This window comes from Manis pentadactyla, chromosome 3 (assembly GCF_030020395.1).
Source record: "Manis pentadactyla isolate mManPen7 chromosome 3, mManPen7.hap1, whole genome shotgun sequence".
NCBI lineage: Eukaryota > Metazoa > Chordata > Mammalia > Pholidota > Manidae > Manis > Manis pentadactyla.
Window position 1 is genome coordinate 45,605,873 of NC_080021.1, and position 19,459 is coordinate 45,625,331.

General features: G+C 41.1%; 1 protein-coding gene across 14 annotated transcripts in view; it reads right to left on the reverse strand.

Moving 5' to 3' along the window:
* Positions 1-16,331, reverse strand: part of ESRP1 (epithelial splicing regulatory protein 1) — a 56,003-nt gene extending 39,672 nt beyond the window's left edge. For 6 of the 14 annotated variants that reach the window (XM_036875199.2, XM_036875249.2, XM_036875229.2 and 3 more), the window contains exons 1-6: positions 15,889-16,329; positions 15,261-15,389; positions 13,923-14,036; positions 11,089-11,203; positions 339-431; positions 147-201 (exon numbers count right to left, since the gene is read on the reverse strand). In XM_036875199.2, coding sequence (XP_036731094.2) covers positions 147-201; positions 339-431; positions 11,089-11,203; positions 13,923-14,036; positions 15,261-15,389; positions 15,889-16,020 — 638 coding nt within the window. In that variant the 5' untranslated portion in view covers positions 16,021-16,329. Of the gene's footprint in view, positions 1-146; positions 202-338; positions 432-11,088; positions 11,204-13,922; positions 14,037-15,260; positions 15,390-15,888 lie in introns of all 14 variants that reach the window. The other 8 variants (XM_036875153.2, XM_036875143.2, XM_036875179.2 and 5 more) reach the window with 3 other exon arrangements.
* Between the last annotated feature and the right edge of the window lie 3,128 nt (positions 16,332-19,459).

Genomic DNA, 19,459 nt, shown 5'->3' on the forward strand with positions numbered 1-19,459 from the left:
TTACATTAAGATACAAGTATCTTTTATAAATGACCTAATATTAAAAAGCAGACAGCCAAAAGGTTTAATGAAATTACTAAAATACAAGAGGCGGGAGGTATAATATGAATAAAACACATCAAATGGAATAGTACTCAAATACTTACCAAGTGCCACTTTCAAATTTGTAATTTACTCTCTCTGGATCTGAAAACCTGTGATCTAAAAATGAGAACAGACAAGTCATCATTTTAGCTGTTAGGGGGACAAAGCTGCAGGAGGAAATTTGAAAGAATACATGAGGGAAAGATGATGGGATCAAAATTCTAGGTCTACGCTGTTACAACAGCAATACTTACTGTAAGGTTCTGAAATCATTGCTAAAATTATATTCCCCATATCTTCAACTTGAGAGGCTCCATACCGAGAGACTGTCTTCTCAAGATTTAAACCTGGGAGATTAGGTTAAAGAAACATTTTGGGGAGGCAAAATAAGGTTGCTTCTAACCCAAGATAAACCTCTCATGGAGCCAAAAGGCATCCAGATTGACAAGTCTTTGAAATCTCACAGTGGCTGCTTCCTGTCAGTCTGGACTTCACCCATACTTCCTGAGTCTCCAATTACCCTCTTGGGTAAAATGGCCAAATCAATCCTGTCCTGAGGTACTGCCACTAATAAAATTTCTGTTTATTGAAGTAGCAAATACATAAATACCGAGCACGTTCATTTAGTTTCAAACCAGTAAGCAATACAACAAAGTAAACAGAATCTCTCATCCTATTTATCTTTACAACATACACAAGGCAATGACCACGCCGACTTATAATTAACATCAGTCTAAAGAGGCACAATAATTTGCAATCACAATATAAGCTAGTCACAGGGACGGTCCTATAGCACAGAGAATACAGTCAATGACTGTAATATCTTACTATGTGGATAGACAATAACCACACTTAGAGGGGCTGAGGATTTTAGTATGGTAACTGTTGAACCACTGTTGCATATCTGAAACCAACATAGGACTGTGGATCAATGATAATTTAAAACAAAATAACATTAGTCAAGACCATGAAGTATTAAATGACTCTTTAGCCTAATATTAAAAAAGATATCTCAGAGTACTGATGACACTATTTCTATTATTCTACTTTTACTAAGAGCTTCCTTTCTAGAAGGTTTTTAGAGCTGCATAGTATGGCCAGTCTTGGATGGCAGCAAATACTTGTCCTTTTTTTTCTTTTCTAAGGTGTGTACTTTATAAAGGGCAAGTATTAAGGCTTTTTGTTTGTTTTGCAACTGCTTGTCCTTTGAGAATAAATTTGTAGGAACAATTCAAGCTCTCACAGCCAAGACTGGCCAATGTGGCTCTACAAGTGAGCACACTGGGCATTGCTCAAATCAGGTTTTAAACCAGCAGGGATTTCCATCAAGTTTTACAGATTTGAAATCTAAAATAAGCACATAACTTGTCCAAATAGTTACCTTAGAAAGCTAATAGGCACTAAAATGTTTCTTTGTTTTTAAGTTTTAATGCTATAGTCACATTTTGTATTATGTATAAATCAGCCTAAGTTTTGTAATGTAGTACAACGCATGTAACAGATAATACTATGGGACTCTATTTCAGATTTAAAATGAAAACAGCCACTTGGGTGGTGGTTACTAGAATGTTTGCCTTATTTTATAGTTTTCTGACTAGTATTTTATAATGGGGGTAAAAAATGAAGACAGATGTTAAAAGTCCAAAGTACTACTTTATTGCAAATGAAGAGGGTAGAATGTTAAAACAATCACACAGTTCCCTCCCACCAAGAATTACAGCCAGTGATATGAAGAGTCAGTCAATAAGTAATATCCTTTTCCATTTTCAGTTTAAAATCACTTTCCATTTCAGCTTCCTCCACCTTTTCTCCAGTAACGAGACACTGCAATGTGCTAGGCAAATGCACTGGTCCCTCAATCAGCTTATTTCTCTGTAGTTAGATATACTTCATGTAGAAATGCAGCCATACGTTCCTTGGTAAATTACTTCACCCCACTAAACTTCAACTCATCTATAAAGCCAAAGCTGTAATAATTTTTACCACATTGGGTTTTTTTTCGTGAAGATTTAATGACATAAAACAAACCCAGGGCCCATTGCAGCATTTAATAAGTGAATTCCTGCCCCTTCATCCTAGAATCCACAGGTGACCAAATCTGATATCCCACAATAATCACTCTCTGAGGGCTAAAATTTGTAACTAAAGAAATCTGAACTCACCATGTGCCTATTTATACACTCACAGGATAATCATCAAGCTAAAATGGTTGAGTTTCTGCAATTCTGCCCTTTACATCACCTAGAAATGAAATAAATGTGTTGCCCACTGAGAGATCAGAAAATCAATCCCATGAGATGTTCTAGCAGCAGAGCAATGACCACCAAGCAGTGTTATTAAAATCATTGTCTGCAGAAGGCCGTACTATAAAGTATTCATCCAGTACCAGTTCAAAGACTGAGGACAGAACAGAAGAGCAAGAGTCAAAGGATGAAGACACACTGGGGAGACAAATGCCCTCAATTTTCTGGGAGTGTCAGAGGTCCTTTACGGGTCTTTACAGAACTCAGAAAAACTAGCTGTGACTAGCCTTAGTTTATCATCCAAACTCTGCCACTGAATGATGCAATTCTAATGATTTCAGCCTTCTCAGGGCCTACAATGGAGTAAAGAGAAAAGCATACAAGAAACAGAGACCAACCCCACTGTGTAAGCCACTGTTTCTCAACCGTGGCACTACCGGCATATAGGCCAGGTAATTCTTCGTTGGGAGTGAGTGTCTCCTGCGTACTATGTGCTATAGGATTTTTAGTAACATGCTGTCCTCCATGCACCCCCAGTTATGACAAGAAATGCCCCCAGACATTGCCAAATATTCCCAAGTGGGCCAAAATCACCCCAGGGTGAGAACCACTGATATGAGCTAACAGTTCCCAGTAACTCCAACTTGACCCCTTGCCACACGTGGAATCTTCAGAGCAAGCTCTTACCTTTATGAGACCGTTACTGGAAAGAGATTTTTTCAAGAAAATTGGCCAAAGAGATGCCACGTAAGGACAAGCCCAATGCTATGTTCAAGCCCCTATGATCAGACACACACACCTCCTCTCCCTTAAGTGGAAGAAAAATAGAGCATGAGCCAACTCTTGATCTTCAGCCTGTTTTTGTGCAGTCCAGAGAGAATAGATTATACATTTTTAAAGGATAGTAGAAAAGAAGAACATGAGCAGAGACCATATGTAGTCTGCAAAATTCTAAAATAATGAGTATCTGGCTCTTCACTGCAAGTTTGCTGACCCGGAGGAATGGAGATTGCCAAAAGATGGCCAAAAACAGAGAACAGATAAAATGTGTTTATCACATCATAACTTTCTATCCCAAAACAGAATAATGGGGGAAAATTAAACTTTGGAAGAACAGGAGTGGGAAAGTTAATTCCATTCCAACCACTGTTTTCTCTCTTCTATAAATAATAAGAGGTACCTAGTCTTCTCATCTCTGTGCAGCTAACTCCCCTACCAAGCCCTCTTACCTTCATGTTCCCCTAACCAAATTAGACCATGGGTAACTCTCACCCAACATCAAAACCTTCCATAAGTGCTCTGGACCATGACATTCAGTTTAAGAGTTGATTAGATACTATTTCTAGTACTACTCTCTTCTCAAGTATATTATACATTTCCTGAGTGTAGGCCCTACCTTCCTCTGATCACTTTCCATCTACCACAACTCTTATTTCTTCTAAGAATTTGACATAAAAGATGGCATTTATTAAATACCATTTTGTGCCAAACACCATCTATTTCCTCCAATTTTTGCAACAAGCCTGCCTGGTAGATAATAATAAAACCAAACAGATGAAGAAACTAGGATTTAGAGAAGTTCTATAACTGACCCCATCCCCGAGTCAGTAGGTTTCGGAACTGAAATTATAATACAGCTCTGATCCAACATGTGTAACACCCTGCACAAAGATAAGCTTTGCTTAATTTGTTTCAGGCAATAATTTGTGAGATGATTTCTAAAGGTATGTAAAAAAGCCAAGTGAAATAGATCAAAGGAAAATGCAAAGTACCCTGTCTGTGTTGACATGAATTTACAGCTGAAGAATTATTTAAATGAATTGTGCTTTTCAATGAAGAGTATATTCTAGACATCTAAGTTGGCTTCACATAACATGTCCCAACATGTTTCCCTTCAAGTCATCACACACCAAGATCAGCCGCTCTAAAAGCCTAGTAACTTTTAAAAGTCACCCAACCTCCTGCATGCCCGAATGACAAGTCCCCTCCCACCCGCACGCCCCTCTTTGGGAAGTTTGTTCAATCCACAATCTTTACCTGAATTTAACATGAATAACAAAGGGGAATGAGAAAAAAGTTTTAGTACCAAGTCTTTCCTGTATCAATTTACAATTAAATATTGAATTACTTGCTGCACGTCTGATCTTGAGGGAAGGGAAGATGAGTCTATGCCTCCTGATTTATGGCTCATCATGCAATTTACTCATTCTGCCCTTGAGGAAGTCACAACAGCACCAACAGGCTTAGCCAGCTTTACAAACGACAGTGCCATGAGGAAACGAGAGAAGGTGAAGCCAAACATGGTGGGAACAAAACTAACATCTCAGGCTACAATTGAGCTAAGTGCTCCATTTATCTGAAGCTAGGGAAGTCAGGGGATTGGCCTGCATTTAACAGGAGGAATGTTTTCTTTAGCGCCACCTTTAGGGAAACAGATTTCAGGATTTAACCTACACCTACGTTAGCTGAAGGTGGAATTCAGAAATTTTACGAAGTCCATCAATATTAGCTTATCCACTCAAAAGAGTTACCTTTTCCGACTGCCTAAAATGGACAAATTAGTTTTCAGATTTTAACTTGTAAATAACATCATTTTAAACTAAAAATTTAATTTTTATCTAAAAGAATCAAACATACAAAATAACACATTATGGAACAATTAAGTTAAGCTATGTTACAATTACATTCCAATTCAAAATTCCAACTCAAAGCCATTTTTTCCTGCCATAGATCCCTCAGAAGATAAGTTTGTTTCTTCCCCTTCTACTGCTTACTCCCTTATTTATAGCACAATTGCCTATACTGCCAGACATATTACAATAAAATACCTATGCTAGTGAACAAAAGAATAACAAACATAAAATATGGCAAAAGAAAAGCTGAATTAGTACTCCAACAGGAACTGAATTTCCTGCAATTACGTAAAGGGAGTCAAAAATTACTCTTAAATGAGTTGCATAATTTAAAAAATAGGTTCTGTAAATAATCTGTACTTTAAAGTGAACTTCAAAAGAAGCAAATCCAGAATGCCACAGTAAAAGAATGTAAGTAGGAGCCATGGCAACAAAATCTTTTATTTATATCAGTAACAAAATGCTTGAAAACAATCTGAAACCATAGTTTTAACTACGCCTCAGAAACTTACTTTTGCCAAGAGGAAAAAAATGACATCCATCCTAACAAGTATTACTTCTAGAAGTATTATTGTTAACAAAACAAAATTGACAAGTCAGTTAGTTATATGCTCAGAGATAAGACGGAAGTAAGGCCTAATGCAACAAAAGAGATGAAAATTTTTACTTTAGAAAAACACATTTATATGGGTTAAAAAAAATTAAGAAAGGGAGACTCCATGATTAACAAATCTTCTAAAACCTCCTAAAACAAAAAAAGGATCCTGGAATTCCCAAACTCACATTTTAGAAGTAAATTATTTTATAGTTCAAATAAACCACCCAAATTAACATAACAATTCTTAAGTGCCAGCCAAGAATATACAGTATTTCTAGTCACTTAACTTATTACAGATCACAAATCAGAGTATTTGTGAATTTGGCTTACAGCATACCAATGTGGTGCCAAAGATAATTTCTTCCCCCCCTCCAGCTAACAAGGTCAACTACTAACACAGCTTAACTATACTTGATGGTATCTCAAATTCCTTTCATATGCAGGAGGGTACTAAGGAGGATTCAGCATTTCCCTCCACTGTTTAATCAGAACAAGTAAGCACACAAGTGCAGAATGGACCACGTTTGTACACAGTATTTTACAAATGGAGAAGCAAAATTAACCTTGAAGTCTACCTGTAATAACATGCAGCCAAAGCTTTAAAAGGTCTATAGCCAGTCTGACAGTGTAAAATAGTTTAAGTAAGGTCTTAAATCAATAAGGAAGTCCTTTTCAAAGCCCTTGGCAGGCATTTCTCTTTATCTGAGACACCCAACAACCCAGTGAGGTTCAAAGAATGAGAGTCAACACAGGAGAATGTGTGGCAGGCTATTAACTAAGTGGTCACATATACTATCTCAATTCCTTACAATTGTCATGCCCATTTTAAGATGGGGGAACTGGACCTGAGAGGTACAATAAATTCACCCCCAATAAATCTGACTCCAGAGTACATTTTCTTAACCACTCTTTCCTCCATCTTCATCAACACATGGGGAAAACAGGTCAATAGGCAGCCAAGAGTGGTTTACTCACTTTTTTATCCTGACAACACATATGGATGCAACTGGATAGAAACTAGAAAATTAACTTCCCCTTGCTAAATAGTTTAGTCAGTATGTGCTCAGGAAACAATAAAAATTTGTAAGAGAGAATCTATTTAAACAGCCAACCCCGCCCTCAAATAATCTTTACAAATTCTAGAATATTACCCCCTAATTAATTAGCAGGATTTTTGCATCAGACTCAGGATCAAATGCTGGCACTTCTAATCAAAGACAAAACCTCTAAGCCTTAGTTTCCCCAGCTGTAAAAAGGGGGTGGTGATACCTCCTCCACTGGGCTGTTGTGAGGCTGTATTACTATTATGCAATATATGGTAAACACTCAATTGATAGGTCTCTTCTTTCATGTGCTTTTCTTACAAGGCCATACTTTATTAAAAATAAGTTCTTCGTAAAGTCTTCGCAAAGTGAGGTAAACACAGTGTTAGAGGTCTTGATTAATGAGAACAAATCAGTTCATGAATAAGAAAGCTAACAAAAAATAGGTGAAGAAACCAAGAGGAAGTAATTCCATCCACTACTGGGGGAGGGAGAAATAGGATTGCTTTTTCTAAAACAAGGATAAAATAAGTCATTTATACAAATAGTCCCATAATCAAAATGTCCTTTCAGCAGGACACAACTAGTAATAACTTCCCCAAGAGATCTAAGATAAGTTCTTCCTCAAAATAAATAAAAAAGTAAAATAATCAGAGGCCCCAATCCCTATAATCATACCCGCACCACCTCACCTGATTAAATAAAAAGCTTATAAAATGCAACCCACAGTTCACCTGCTAAATGAAATTGTCTCCTCAGCTGGGACTGCATAATTTAAAAAGCAGTTAAAATACTGCAACTGGAGTGACTCAGAGACACTCAGCACTAACACCAGCAGTGGTTTTAGAAACACCACAAAGACAAAAGAGGGACATAAGTGTTCAAGTAACAGCCAGAACTACATTCAAGACATTCCTAACCCTTTCCGTTTATCAAATTGGTCATACCTTTTCATTTACACAGCACATGATGGTTTACAAAGCTTTCACTTGGGAATACCTGAGATAAAAGAGAGGCTTGCAGAAGGCAAGTTACTTTCCCAGGGAAGTCAAGCTGAGTGATTCCCTCACTTGTTCCTTTCCAAGGGTTGACAAGAGCCTCTCCCTTTCCTGCTGGTTTACCTAGTCAAACAGGTAATCCCTCAGGAGCAAATGATTCTCATGTACTTGGCAAAACCATTAAGGATGTGTAATGACCATCTCTATGTTTTCGAATTCAATCTCATTCTGTATTAGAAAGGAAAATATTTAGTGGTCTGAAAGAACAGAACTCTTCAGACACTGCAGAAATCTTTTGCATAGATAAGGACAAGTTGATAGTAAAATTTGGTATGACTGCCTTTGACCTGAGGAACTGGTTTGGTGGCACAGTCAGAAATAATGATTCTCCTGAACAGTAGTCATAAAGTAATTGATCACAGCAGCAATGTAAAATAAAAATCACAAAGTATTTTTTACCTGTTAAGTGGTAAAAAAAAAAACATGCAAATAATAAATTCACTGAAGATTAAAATCCATTTTGATTGGGAATAAACTATAAATCTGAGACTCTTCCAGTGTAAGCCCAAATAAATTAGTTTATAGTTACGTTATTTAAGAATATAAAATTCTCTACTTTTTCCAATGGATGATGCATTTATGGATAGCCATAAGACCCTCCCTCAAATTTCAAGTGTGATGTCCCTGAAATGGAGCCCATCTTTATTCACAACGTATCTGTTTACAGTAGTATTTCTGATTTTCATCTCCATGGCACTTCAAAAGGAACCAACAGATAGTTTTAGAGAGAGCATTAAAATGAGTGACAAAAATAGCATACCATTCTATCCATTCACCTGAAGGTCAGATAATTCAACTTTGTATCTTTGTGTGTAGATAACAAACCACAGAGCAAGTAAAAACCCCAAGTTTCCATATTGAAAATGTTTACTAATAACCCCAAATCTTAATTACCTGAAGCTCTTAAGAAAAACCAAGGAGAAAAAAAGGGACGAACTTGTTATTAGTAACTTTTCCCTGAACTATCAACACACTGACAAACCAAAATACCTACACATTAAGAACCTCTTGTTTATAACTGCAGAAATTTTTACTAGTGTCTCATCTGTAATTACTAGAGAAAGAGGAAACTGAACAAACACAGATGGTCCATGGTCAACAGGCACATGAAAAGATGCTCCACATAGCTAATCACCAGGGAAATGCAAATCAAAACCACAATGAGGTATCACCTCACACCAATCAGAATGGACACTGTCCAAAAGACAAGAAATAACAAGTGTTGGTGAGGATGTGGAGAAAAGGGAACCCTTCTACACTGTTTGGTGGGAATGTCAATTGGTACAGCCACTGTGGAAATGAGTATGGAGGTTCTTCAAAAGACTAAAAATACAAATACCATATGACCCAGTAATTCCACTTCTAGGAATTAACCCAAAGAAAACAAAATCCCTTCTGCGGAAAGACATATGCACCCCTATGTTTAATGCCGCATTATTTACAATAAACAAGATATAGAGAAGCAACCAAAAGTCTATCAATAGATGAATGGATAAAGAAGTGGTACATATACACAATGGAATATTATTCAGCCATAAAAAGAAATCCTGCCACTTGCAACAGCATGGATGGATTTAGAGGGTATTACCCTAAGTGATAATCCAGGCGAAGGAAGACAAATACCATATGATTTCACTTACTTGTGGAATCTAAAAATGAAACAAATCGTGGGATGGAAGTGCAGCTTGGAGAATATAGCCAATGGATCTCTTAACATCTTTCTATGTTGACAGATTGTAACTGCACTAGTAGGGGTAAGGATTTAATAATACGGGTAGCTGGTGAACCACTGTGTTGTATACTTGAAACCAATATTGCATATCAACTATACTTCAATAAAAAAAGGAGGAAACTGAATAGTCATAAACAATTCTTAATATGCTGCCTTTCCAACTCAAATTGTCTTTTTTCTAAATTAAAATAACTTACACCTTTCCTCTATCTCCAATTTTTTTCTAGATTTTTTTGTTATTGTTGTTCTGTATTTTGTATCAGTACTTCAAATGGTTTAGCATTTGCTATGAACTGAATTGTGTGCACCCCTCATAAATTCATGTTGAAACCACAACCCCCAATGTGACTATCTAGAGATAAAAGTATTTAGAAAGTAATTAAGGTTAAAAAAGTCATAAGGATGGGGCCCAAATCTGTTAGGCCTATGGTCTTATTAAAAAAAGGAGAACGAGAAAGATATCCCCTACCCCACCTTTCTGCTGTTAAGACACAGTGAGGAAGTGGCTCTCTGCAAGTCTCCAGGAAGTCTCACCAGAACCTGAACAAGCTGGCACCTTGATCTTAGACTTCCCAGACTCCAGAACTGTAAGCAAAAATTAAGCCACCAAGCTGTAGTATTTCTTATGGCAACCCTAACAGATTAATACAGTATTCAAACCAACAAAACAAATCGTAAGAACTTTGACACTGCCCCAACCTTTTAATGAAATTCTTACAAGAGTTCCCTCCAGATGAACTTGTTGTGCCCCTCTTCCAGCACTACTGGTGGGACTAAACCAAAATTAGTTAATTACTTCCAGGAGGAAGGTAAAAAAATGGGTTTGACCTGCTTAGGAAAAATATGCAAACATTTTTTAATCTGGAAAGAAATTTTGAAATAAATTATCAGGCTATAGCTTCTGAACAAGAATGAGAAAATTTAAGAATAGACATCTTTCACCCACAAGTTCCTGAAATTAACTTAAATCTGATTTTGAGATGATTCTCATAATGGCTTTGGGTGAGCCACTTCACCCTTCTGCTACTCAAGTTCACATCTGGTAAGTGAACACAATTGCTTCTTAGTTAGTATTTTAAAGACTTACTGGGTGGAAGATGATGGGTTGGTCACTTATTTTTACAGTACATAATGCATCAAATATACTATCTTAATAATGAAAGAATTTGGGGTAAAATCCCAACCTTATTTTATCATCTCAAAAGATGGTTTATAATAATTAGCATGACCTTGTATGTACTTGAGAAACCCAGGGAAGGTTAAAAGGGGTACCAACGAGCAGCCATTTGTAAAGAGCATATACCCACTAATTTAAAAACATTTCTATTAAAAAAAATAAGAACAAGTGGCCTTGGAATCAGCAAAGGAAAGTAGTCTTCCCATTCTTCAATTTATCAACAACCAAACAAACCGCTCCCATCATCTGAAATACAATTCTATTGAATTTTGTTAGATGAATTTAACAAAAAATTCATCTCTAAATCCATCTAATTAAACCACTATTCAAATTCAGTTTTTTACAACTACTCTGAAAGATGCCTATAATTTACTATTAGTTCTTCCTAGCACAGCAAATTTTGGACAAACTAATTTCATCTATACACCAACAAAGTAAAAATATTTTTAAATTTCTTGAATTGCCATTTTTTCTGTAGCTACCTTTCTGAATGATTCATGGGTAATCACTTAAAGGATACACTCTGTCATTGCCGCAACATCCAGTTTATCAATATCAGGTGAACCAGGACAACACTTCTTGAATTCTTTTCGAAGATCAAAAAAGGAATAGAAGCATTCAGGCAGTAATACATTCTGAGGAAGAACAAGGTAGACACCATTAACTCTTCAGTTCAATATTTCCCAATTAGGAGCCTAAGAATTTAATTAAGTATATTTTACCACAATTAAACATTTTTAATTGAATATAAAAGTGACTTTATTTTCTGTTAATAGCTTTACATCTTATATACAAGTCTCATGGAAAAAATTCATCTTATTTTAAGACAATGGATTACAATGTTTGTGGTTCCATTATTTATTCCATTCAAAACTGTTCTGAGGCCATAATACATTTGGGCTGTTTTCTATTTTCTGGCTAATAAAACTACACTCTTTTCCCAGCCATCATGATTTTAGACCACCTTCACTATTAGCCCTCTCTGTTCTCAGATGTATATGTTTACAATGTACACCCAAACATGGAATTCAGTAATAAAACATAATAATTTAAAATTCTGGGTTCTGATACTGTGTATTTTCTGTAATAAATCACATTAAGATAGTAAATTCCTGATTACCTAAAAAGCATTATTTTTGTGCCTTCTTATAGACCCATATTAGTTTTCCTGACCAATACTCCAGCTATACACAAGAACTCAAATTAAAGATATCACAAATCTCAAAGGGAAGAAATTGTTACTTGTCTTAGATACTAGCATCACTCTTGTGGTTATTAAAGCTCAACTATCTGGGCAAATATTACACTACTGTGTTTTTTTTTATCTGGGCAGAGGGGAACCTCACCAAGTAACATTCAAAGATTAATTTTTTAAAATTGAATTTAGATTTTTCTGAGAATTCCAAACTAGTTTGCATTCACTTACTGGGAATTTCTACCTATTTGTTTATTAGGAAGTCAAGGAAATAGTTTTTAATGTTTGTGACCTGTAACATTTATGTAATAATGTGTCTTTCTATCCCAATTACCTCTGCTAGATTCTACTGGATGAGACCTGCTCATTGCTGTATTTGAAAAAGATATCACAGCAGCATGGTCACAACTTTCAAAGTCATTAACCAAAAGAACCACGAATCCTCGAGATTACCTACAAAAAATGCTCATTTAAAAGCTGTTATAATGACAATGGCTCACACATCCAACAATAAAAATTTAAATAGTTGTATCCATTTAAAATATGAATATTTTATTTGGTGCTTACAAAAGATACTTATGTCAAATTATAGAAATAGGCTAAAAGATTTGTATAGTATGAGTGGTCCTTGTAAAAAATAAGGCGTTTCTACAAAAATCTGGAATATACTGACACATGTTCATATTAGAGAAAAACACTAATATATTGTTGAGAGAGTGGCAGGATTTATTTTCTTTTTTTACCATTTTCACTATTTTTTCCTTAACGAATAGAATTACTTTCATTATGATACTAAATTAATTGCTTTAGTTTTTTATCAAAATCCTAATAGAAGTGCCTCAAAAATGTCTCAGTTTTTCTCTGGAGGTTTTTCCACATCCAAAGCAGTCCACCTCAAGTAACAAAACCAGCTGCCAACCCAACAGGGAAAGGATTAAGTTTTACCCTGCTTCATAAGAGTTTGAAGGGGAATAAAAGTCCTCATAGATATCTCTATTTCTGGATCCAGGGTATAGCAACTGGTCTAGCATTTAATGAATAAAAAACATTCTCCTTATCAAATAATTACCAAGGCTGCTATAAAAGGAGTGATTTTCTCAGCTCTCAAGGAACTTCAGTTTTCCCTCAACATTTAAAATTGTCATTACACATTTAACTTTTTCTACTAAACAGGAAGAAAATCTGTACTGAATACTCACTAACCTGTAACATCAATGCCTGTTTTCTTGAAATATTTTACTTCCATCTTTTCAAGTTCAGTATCTGCCTACTGCAATAAAAAGTTATAGCTCAAACTAATTAAGTTGGTATGATCAACTATATTAGCAATGATTGGCTATAAAGCTGTCCATTTGGCTACATTATAAGCTCCATCTTTCCTAGCTCTTCAGCATTCCTTCCAGGAAGAGAAATCACATTATACCTATAGTAAGATTAGATTGTATTTTTCTTACTCCATATTCCTTTCCATATCCGAAAGGTAAGAAAAGGTAAAAGATGGGGCTCATCCTAAAGATTTGATACAAGACTTAATCAGTTTTGAACATTTAAGTCAGACAAAACACAATGTAATTAATGTTTCACCAGTATATTAAGTCTTAATTGACACAGTGCAATCCTTAGAATTACAATTAAGTAGGTTTAAGTGAACTTTTTTTTAGTTTGACCCTTCCTTTCTGGCATAAAGCATCTTCCACGAAGGTGGGAATATTACAATATATTAATACTGTTCTCTCCTACCTACCTGTAGCTATTTCAAAATGTCAAAAATTCAGCTTATTTGCTTTGGAAAAGGGAGAAAGTCAAGTATCTCAGAAACTTGGCATAAACAGTCTGAGAAACTTTTGAGTCACCAAAGGAGAGCTATAAATTACTCCAATTTCCAATATCTGAGTATCACGAATTTTTTTTTGTGGTTAAATATACATAGCACACTATTTAACACTTTAAGTGTACAGCTCAGTGACATTAAGTACATTCATTTTGTTGTGTAAGCATCACCATCACCCCTTTGTCTTCTCAAACTGAAATTCTGTACCTCTGAACAGTAATTCCCCATAGGCATCTTTTTAAAATAGAGAAATTTAGATAAACAGTTTTGAAAAAGCCTTCCAGTCACCAAAGATACAGTCGTTTTTTTGAGAAGCCAGCACTCTTACCTTCTTGGAAGCCTCAGGATGCAGGATTTGCCTGACATGAAGCTGCCCATCAGTACACAGACAGAAGGAGGTTCCTACCCCAATATTTAGTTCATTGCTCACCGACTGGTTAAACTGAAAAGAACAAGACACACACAGGGGTGCAACTGATGGAGGATTTACAAACTGCAGAGGGGCCCTGCTGGGTGATAACCATAGAAAAGCACGCTACCTGCCGCGAACGGGGACTCCAGTGCTGGGGCAGTGTAGGAAACCGTTCCCACAAACTGTCTAGATTCCTTTAGATAGGGAAGCTTTCCAAGTAACCCGCATTTTATGCAGAGGTGAATTTAGTACGTGTAGTTTTCTTTCCCTCCCCCCGTCTACTTTTGCGGTAAACTCATTCAAGACTTTTAAGTCAGGTCTCGTTTCATGAGCAGGTTGCCTTCTGATTACATCATCCCTGGTGTTACTCTTTTTGTTTAGATGTTCCAAGCTTAAGAAAGATGCCAATTTCTGATAAACAAATGTGGGTAATGGGTATAGACCTCTGTAAGGTCTGATAACACGTTTCCTGGAACACAACCCAGAAATAACTTTCTCCTACGATTCGCAATGCGTGTAGGTCAGGCGCTATGAGAGCACCAGACACTCACCTGTGCACGGGGATTTAGCACCCCGCCCTTATCCCTAATCCACTACCACTGAGCAGCCGGTTTTTAGGTCACCTCAATTCCAATAAGGGGATTCTACCAGTTTCGCGGTGACCCAACGAGCTACACGTTCGGGCTTGCAAACCCTCCCTGGCTCTAGGACCAAGGCCACTAAAGAAGTAATAAGGGCACAGGAACCGACCCTTTAGGAGTTCATAAGCCTGAAACCGGGCAGGCACCTCACGTTGCCTCCAAGCTGGGGCCGCCTCTAGCACGCGGCGCGGGGCCCGCCGGCTCAACACCACAGCGCCCCCTGCCCCAGGGCCGAGCCACAGACCCCAAACCCCGCAGAGGTCAGGCGCGTCTTGGGGTCTAGACGGTCCTTGGGGAGGGGGCGCTAGGATTCAAACTATGCTCATCACTCGATTGGTAAAACCTGGCTGTTTATCTGACTCAAGAATGATTTAGGAAGCAACTCGAATAGCCGAATTTTGGCCCAAGACCCTGGGAGCTGGGAGGCAAAGAGGAGCAACCTCCTCCTCCGGAAAGGTTCCCCCGCGCCTGCAAACCGGGTTTCCACCCACGCGACCCTGCGCTTCGCCACCCCGCCCCGGGGACGCACGTGGACAGCCCGCGTAGGATGGGTGGGCTTGCGGGGACACCTGGGCTGCTCGTACGGGCGGGAGGAGCGGCCAAAGGCTGTCACCTGTCGGAGGGCTTGGTCAAGCTGCGGCGCCGAGGGCAGGCTGTCGGCGTCGATCTTAGTTTCTTCTTTACAATCCTCCGTCAGCTCCAACTGATCCGGTCTAACTAGTACTTCGTGCAACTGTCCCACCTCCAGGGGGGAAAGAAGCAGGGGTCAGTTTCCCCCTTCCTCAGTTTGGAAGCCTCTGCCTTCACCCTCCTCCCTCGTTCCCCTGCTGGGGCGACCGGCGCCTCTTGAGGAGTCTAGTCACAGCATCAACGCTCACCGGTCGCGAGCGGTGGCCGAGAGGTCGGCGCAGCCCTGCCCCCGGCCCCACCCCCATCCGGATCAGATCGGAAAGGCCCTGGAAATGGGCACCGAGGCCCGAGAGATCCCACCCCGGCTCCCCGAGGCGTCCCCCGACAGGCAGAGACCCTGGTTCTGATGCGCCCGCCCCCCCACCTGAGCCAGATTGCGGAGGACTGAAATGGCTCCAAGGTGGTTTGGCCAACAAGTTTGGTTTTACTCCGGATCCTCTAGGCCTCGAGTCCAGCCTCACAAGTGGGCAAGCAAGAGCTCAACTCCCCAAACTTCTACAACAAACTTCTTGTCCCACTGCTATCATTTGGGTCGAAACGTGGAGAAATACCTTTTCGTTGGCCAGATCCACGACTTTCCATAACAGCAGAATCAGCTCCTTCTCATCCGAGCCCAGCTTGGCCCCGGTGGCCCCAGCAGTGATCCCAAAAAGCACCACCAAGTAATCGGGAGACGCCGTCATGATGATAGGTGGGGAGGGGGGAGAAGGGGGGTCGGGAGGCGGCGAGGTGGGGTGTAAGCGAGAACAAGAAAACCTGTGCTAAAACCTCTTCTAAGAGAAAAAGAAAGAGCGCCCACCCCCCCTCCTCGCCGCCGATGGTGCAAAAGGCGGTAACCAACCAACCCAAGCCTACACCTGGCCCGTGCTCCACACCCTGAGCAGGAAAGGGGGTGGGAAAGAGGGCGCAGGAGGCCTGCCCTTTTTGTATTCAATTGCCCGTGCGTCTATGCAAAAAGCCAGGAACAGGGCTGCACCCCCCCGGAGGCGCGCGCAATGGCTGAAAGCTTTTCTGTTTTGGGATGTGGCTCTACCTGCCCGCCCCCTTCCCCTCCCCCACGTGGTGCAGGTAAGAGACACCTGGCGGCGCCGGCCCATTGGCTCCTTCAAACCACGACGTGGCACGGTGGGGGAGGAGGCCTCTTGGGGAAAGGGGAGGAGGGGGCGGAAGACAATGGCTGGATGAATGGAGAGGGGAGGGAGAGAAAGGAGGAGGGGGAGACGCTAGGGGCGGGGAGGAGGCGGTTGCCACCCAGAGGGTAGCCAAGGCCAGACGGGAAAAGGGTGAGGGGTGTAGGGAGTGGTGGCGCGGGATGGAGTCGCTTGGAGTGGGGGTGGGGTAGACACCCCGTTGGACGTAACCGAGAAGTGGGGTGGGGGGCTTGGAGAAATGCCGGCCGTGGGGAACGAAGCCGGAGGTTCTTAAGGGTCAAGAGAAAAGGCCTGGTGCTGGGAGGCGAAAGGAGGCCAGAGGTGAGGCCCGCGGTGCGGAGCTGCCCAGGGCGCGGCGCCCCAAGAGGGCAAACCGTGGAGGGAGGGACCAGCCAACGGCAGACGGGAGGTGGCAGGGGCAATTGCCAAGCACAGGAAAAGCCGCTCCCGAGCTCTACACATCTTTAAGTGCAAACAGCGGGCGAAACCCTGAGCGACCTCACCGTCTCGGGGCCCGAGCCCGGCTCTCGCTCCTCCAACACCCCCAGGCAGTGCCCACCTCCTGGAGTGAACCTCCGCGCGCGGCAGAGCCAGACACCCAGCCAACCAAGTTACGTCCAAAGATTCAACTGCCGCGCGCAAAGCAGAAGGGGATCCCGGTGAGGAAATTTAGGCACAGTGGACCCCACTCCCTTTCCTCTTGACTACTCCCTTAATTGCTACGACTTGTTTGGCCCTGGCTGCTAGTTTGAGACTAGAATCTCCTCTAGGGAGGGGGCCCACTTCCTTTGATTTACCCTGGGCCCGAAATAAAACGGGTCCACACCGCGCGTACTTAAGGTTTTCCTAAATCAGGACAAAGCTATGCATTTTTCTCAGTTCCCGACTCTGACCCCACACCCCCTACTCGTACCTTTGCTTTTGTACTTCTGTGTCGATTTGGCCAAGTTCCCGAGCAGTGTCTTAACACTAGGTCTGCAAAGAGGCTTGTGCGCCCTCCATCCCCCCCATCCCACCCCACCCCACCCCCAGCCACCAAGTTGGACGGCAATGTGGTGGGTCCTGTTGACATTTTAAAGAGAAACGCGCCAGGGGTGAAGTTTTGTCGGGTTTTATATTTCAAACCGATCTATTCTTGAGAACAGAATTCTCTCTTAAGTATTACTGATTCAGCCCCAGGTGTCCAGCCCTTTATATTATGTGAACTCAGGCCACTATACACCTATCCACTACTGTTACCCACTGCGAGTGCGAATTCGAGAACCTTACAGGATGCAAGTCTGGGGAAGCTGGAGATCGCGCTTTCCCGACCTGGAGGAAGGCTAGACGGAGAAGAGAGGAGGCTGAAGCTAAGGGAAGGTTGTCGGGGAGAGGGCTCGAGGAGCCCAACGCCGGCGCAGCGGTGTTTCCTGGCAGGAGAGGGTGCGGGCGGAGGCCAGGCCCTGCCGGGGGCAGGCGGCACTTCAAGGGCCCACGAGGGTGCTCGGTACCACCCTCGTACGCAGCTCGAGTTCCTGCAGCCGGAGCTTTCCGCTCCTGGACTTAAAGGTGCGGGGTCGGAAGAGCAAATCGGCAGTCCTCGGCTGGCACTGTGCGACAGCCTCGCCCAGCCCCACTCCCCACATCTCCCAGCCATGCACTCGGGGCCGCAGGCGCCGCGGGGGCAGGGGCCGGGCGCGGAACGGGTCAGGGAGGGACCTGGAAAAGCCACCCAGACTGCATTGCAGTGGGCGAGGCCGCCGGAGGAGCCGGTTCGCCTGAGCCTCCCAGCCGCGGGGCTTTCTCCATGCGCGGTTCCCAGGTGCTCGGCCTGCCTGGGACGGGCGGAGTTGCTCGCCGCGGCGCGTGAGTTCGTGCGTGGCTCCGGCCTGGGGACGCGAACGAGTGCAGCGGCGCCCGGAGGTCCATAGCCAGGCTGCTGAGAAAGTGTCTAGAACAGCTCAGAAAGTCCTACCCGCGGGTTCTTCCTGGCCTCTCTTTGGATTAATCATTTATATAGCGTGATTGTACAAACTGAGACCTGTACCCTCAGCGCTATTTGGATTCCGCAGCTTTGTCCATATTAGAAGCTAATCTCAAGAGTTGCCCCGTTTCACAGAAATTTGCCTTTCTGTTCAAGAAAGTTGGATTCTTGGTTTCTGATTTTTTAAATTTAAGTTTTGTCCAACTAGGTTTCAGGGACAGAGACTTTGTTGTTCTGTAAATGTATTCCCAGGGCTTGGAACAGAGCCGGACATACACTAGGTATTCAACAAATATTTGTTGAAAGATTTTAATGAGTAACCCCCACCCATTTTTGCAGCTCTTTTATTTCCTAGCTAGGGCATAGTTCATTACTGCGAAGGTGAAATTCTGAAAATGGAAGTCTACCGTTAATTTAAGTCTCAAATGATTAAAAGAACAGACAGACCTGCTTCCATAGACAAACCTACTTATGTTTAAAAAATTAAACTCTGGTAAAATGCAGGAATGCAGAGAAAAATGCAGATAAAAAGGAATTGTGTACAACTTACTCTTAAGCTATTCTGACAATATATACACCTATTGAGAGAAAAAATGATAAAGCAAATGTGCTAAAACGTAAACATTGGGGAATCTGAGTGAAACAATTCTTTATATTATTCTTTACAAGTTTTAAACATTTTTTAAAACGCATCAGAGGACTTTTTGCTGCCAGCACCATTTGATGTCAACAGGACTGTCTTGTGACTTCCTATGCTAACTCGTTCACACTGTAGAATGAATCTATTTTCTTTTGGATTTTCCTTAGTGAAAGGAGAATGACAAGGCCACCATTTTCTGTACAACAATCCTTGTATATCCTTTAAGGTTGTTCTTAACTTTCCTAGACTAAATTACTACAAGCTCTTTAAAGCTTTCATTGTGAATGTTACTTCCTTGCTCTTTAATTATCTTCATTAACCTCCTTGGACCCTTTTCCTCTTCCCACTTTTAGAGAGCAGCACTTTAG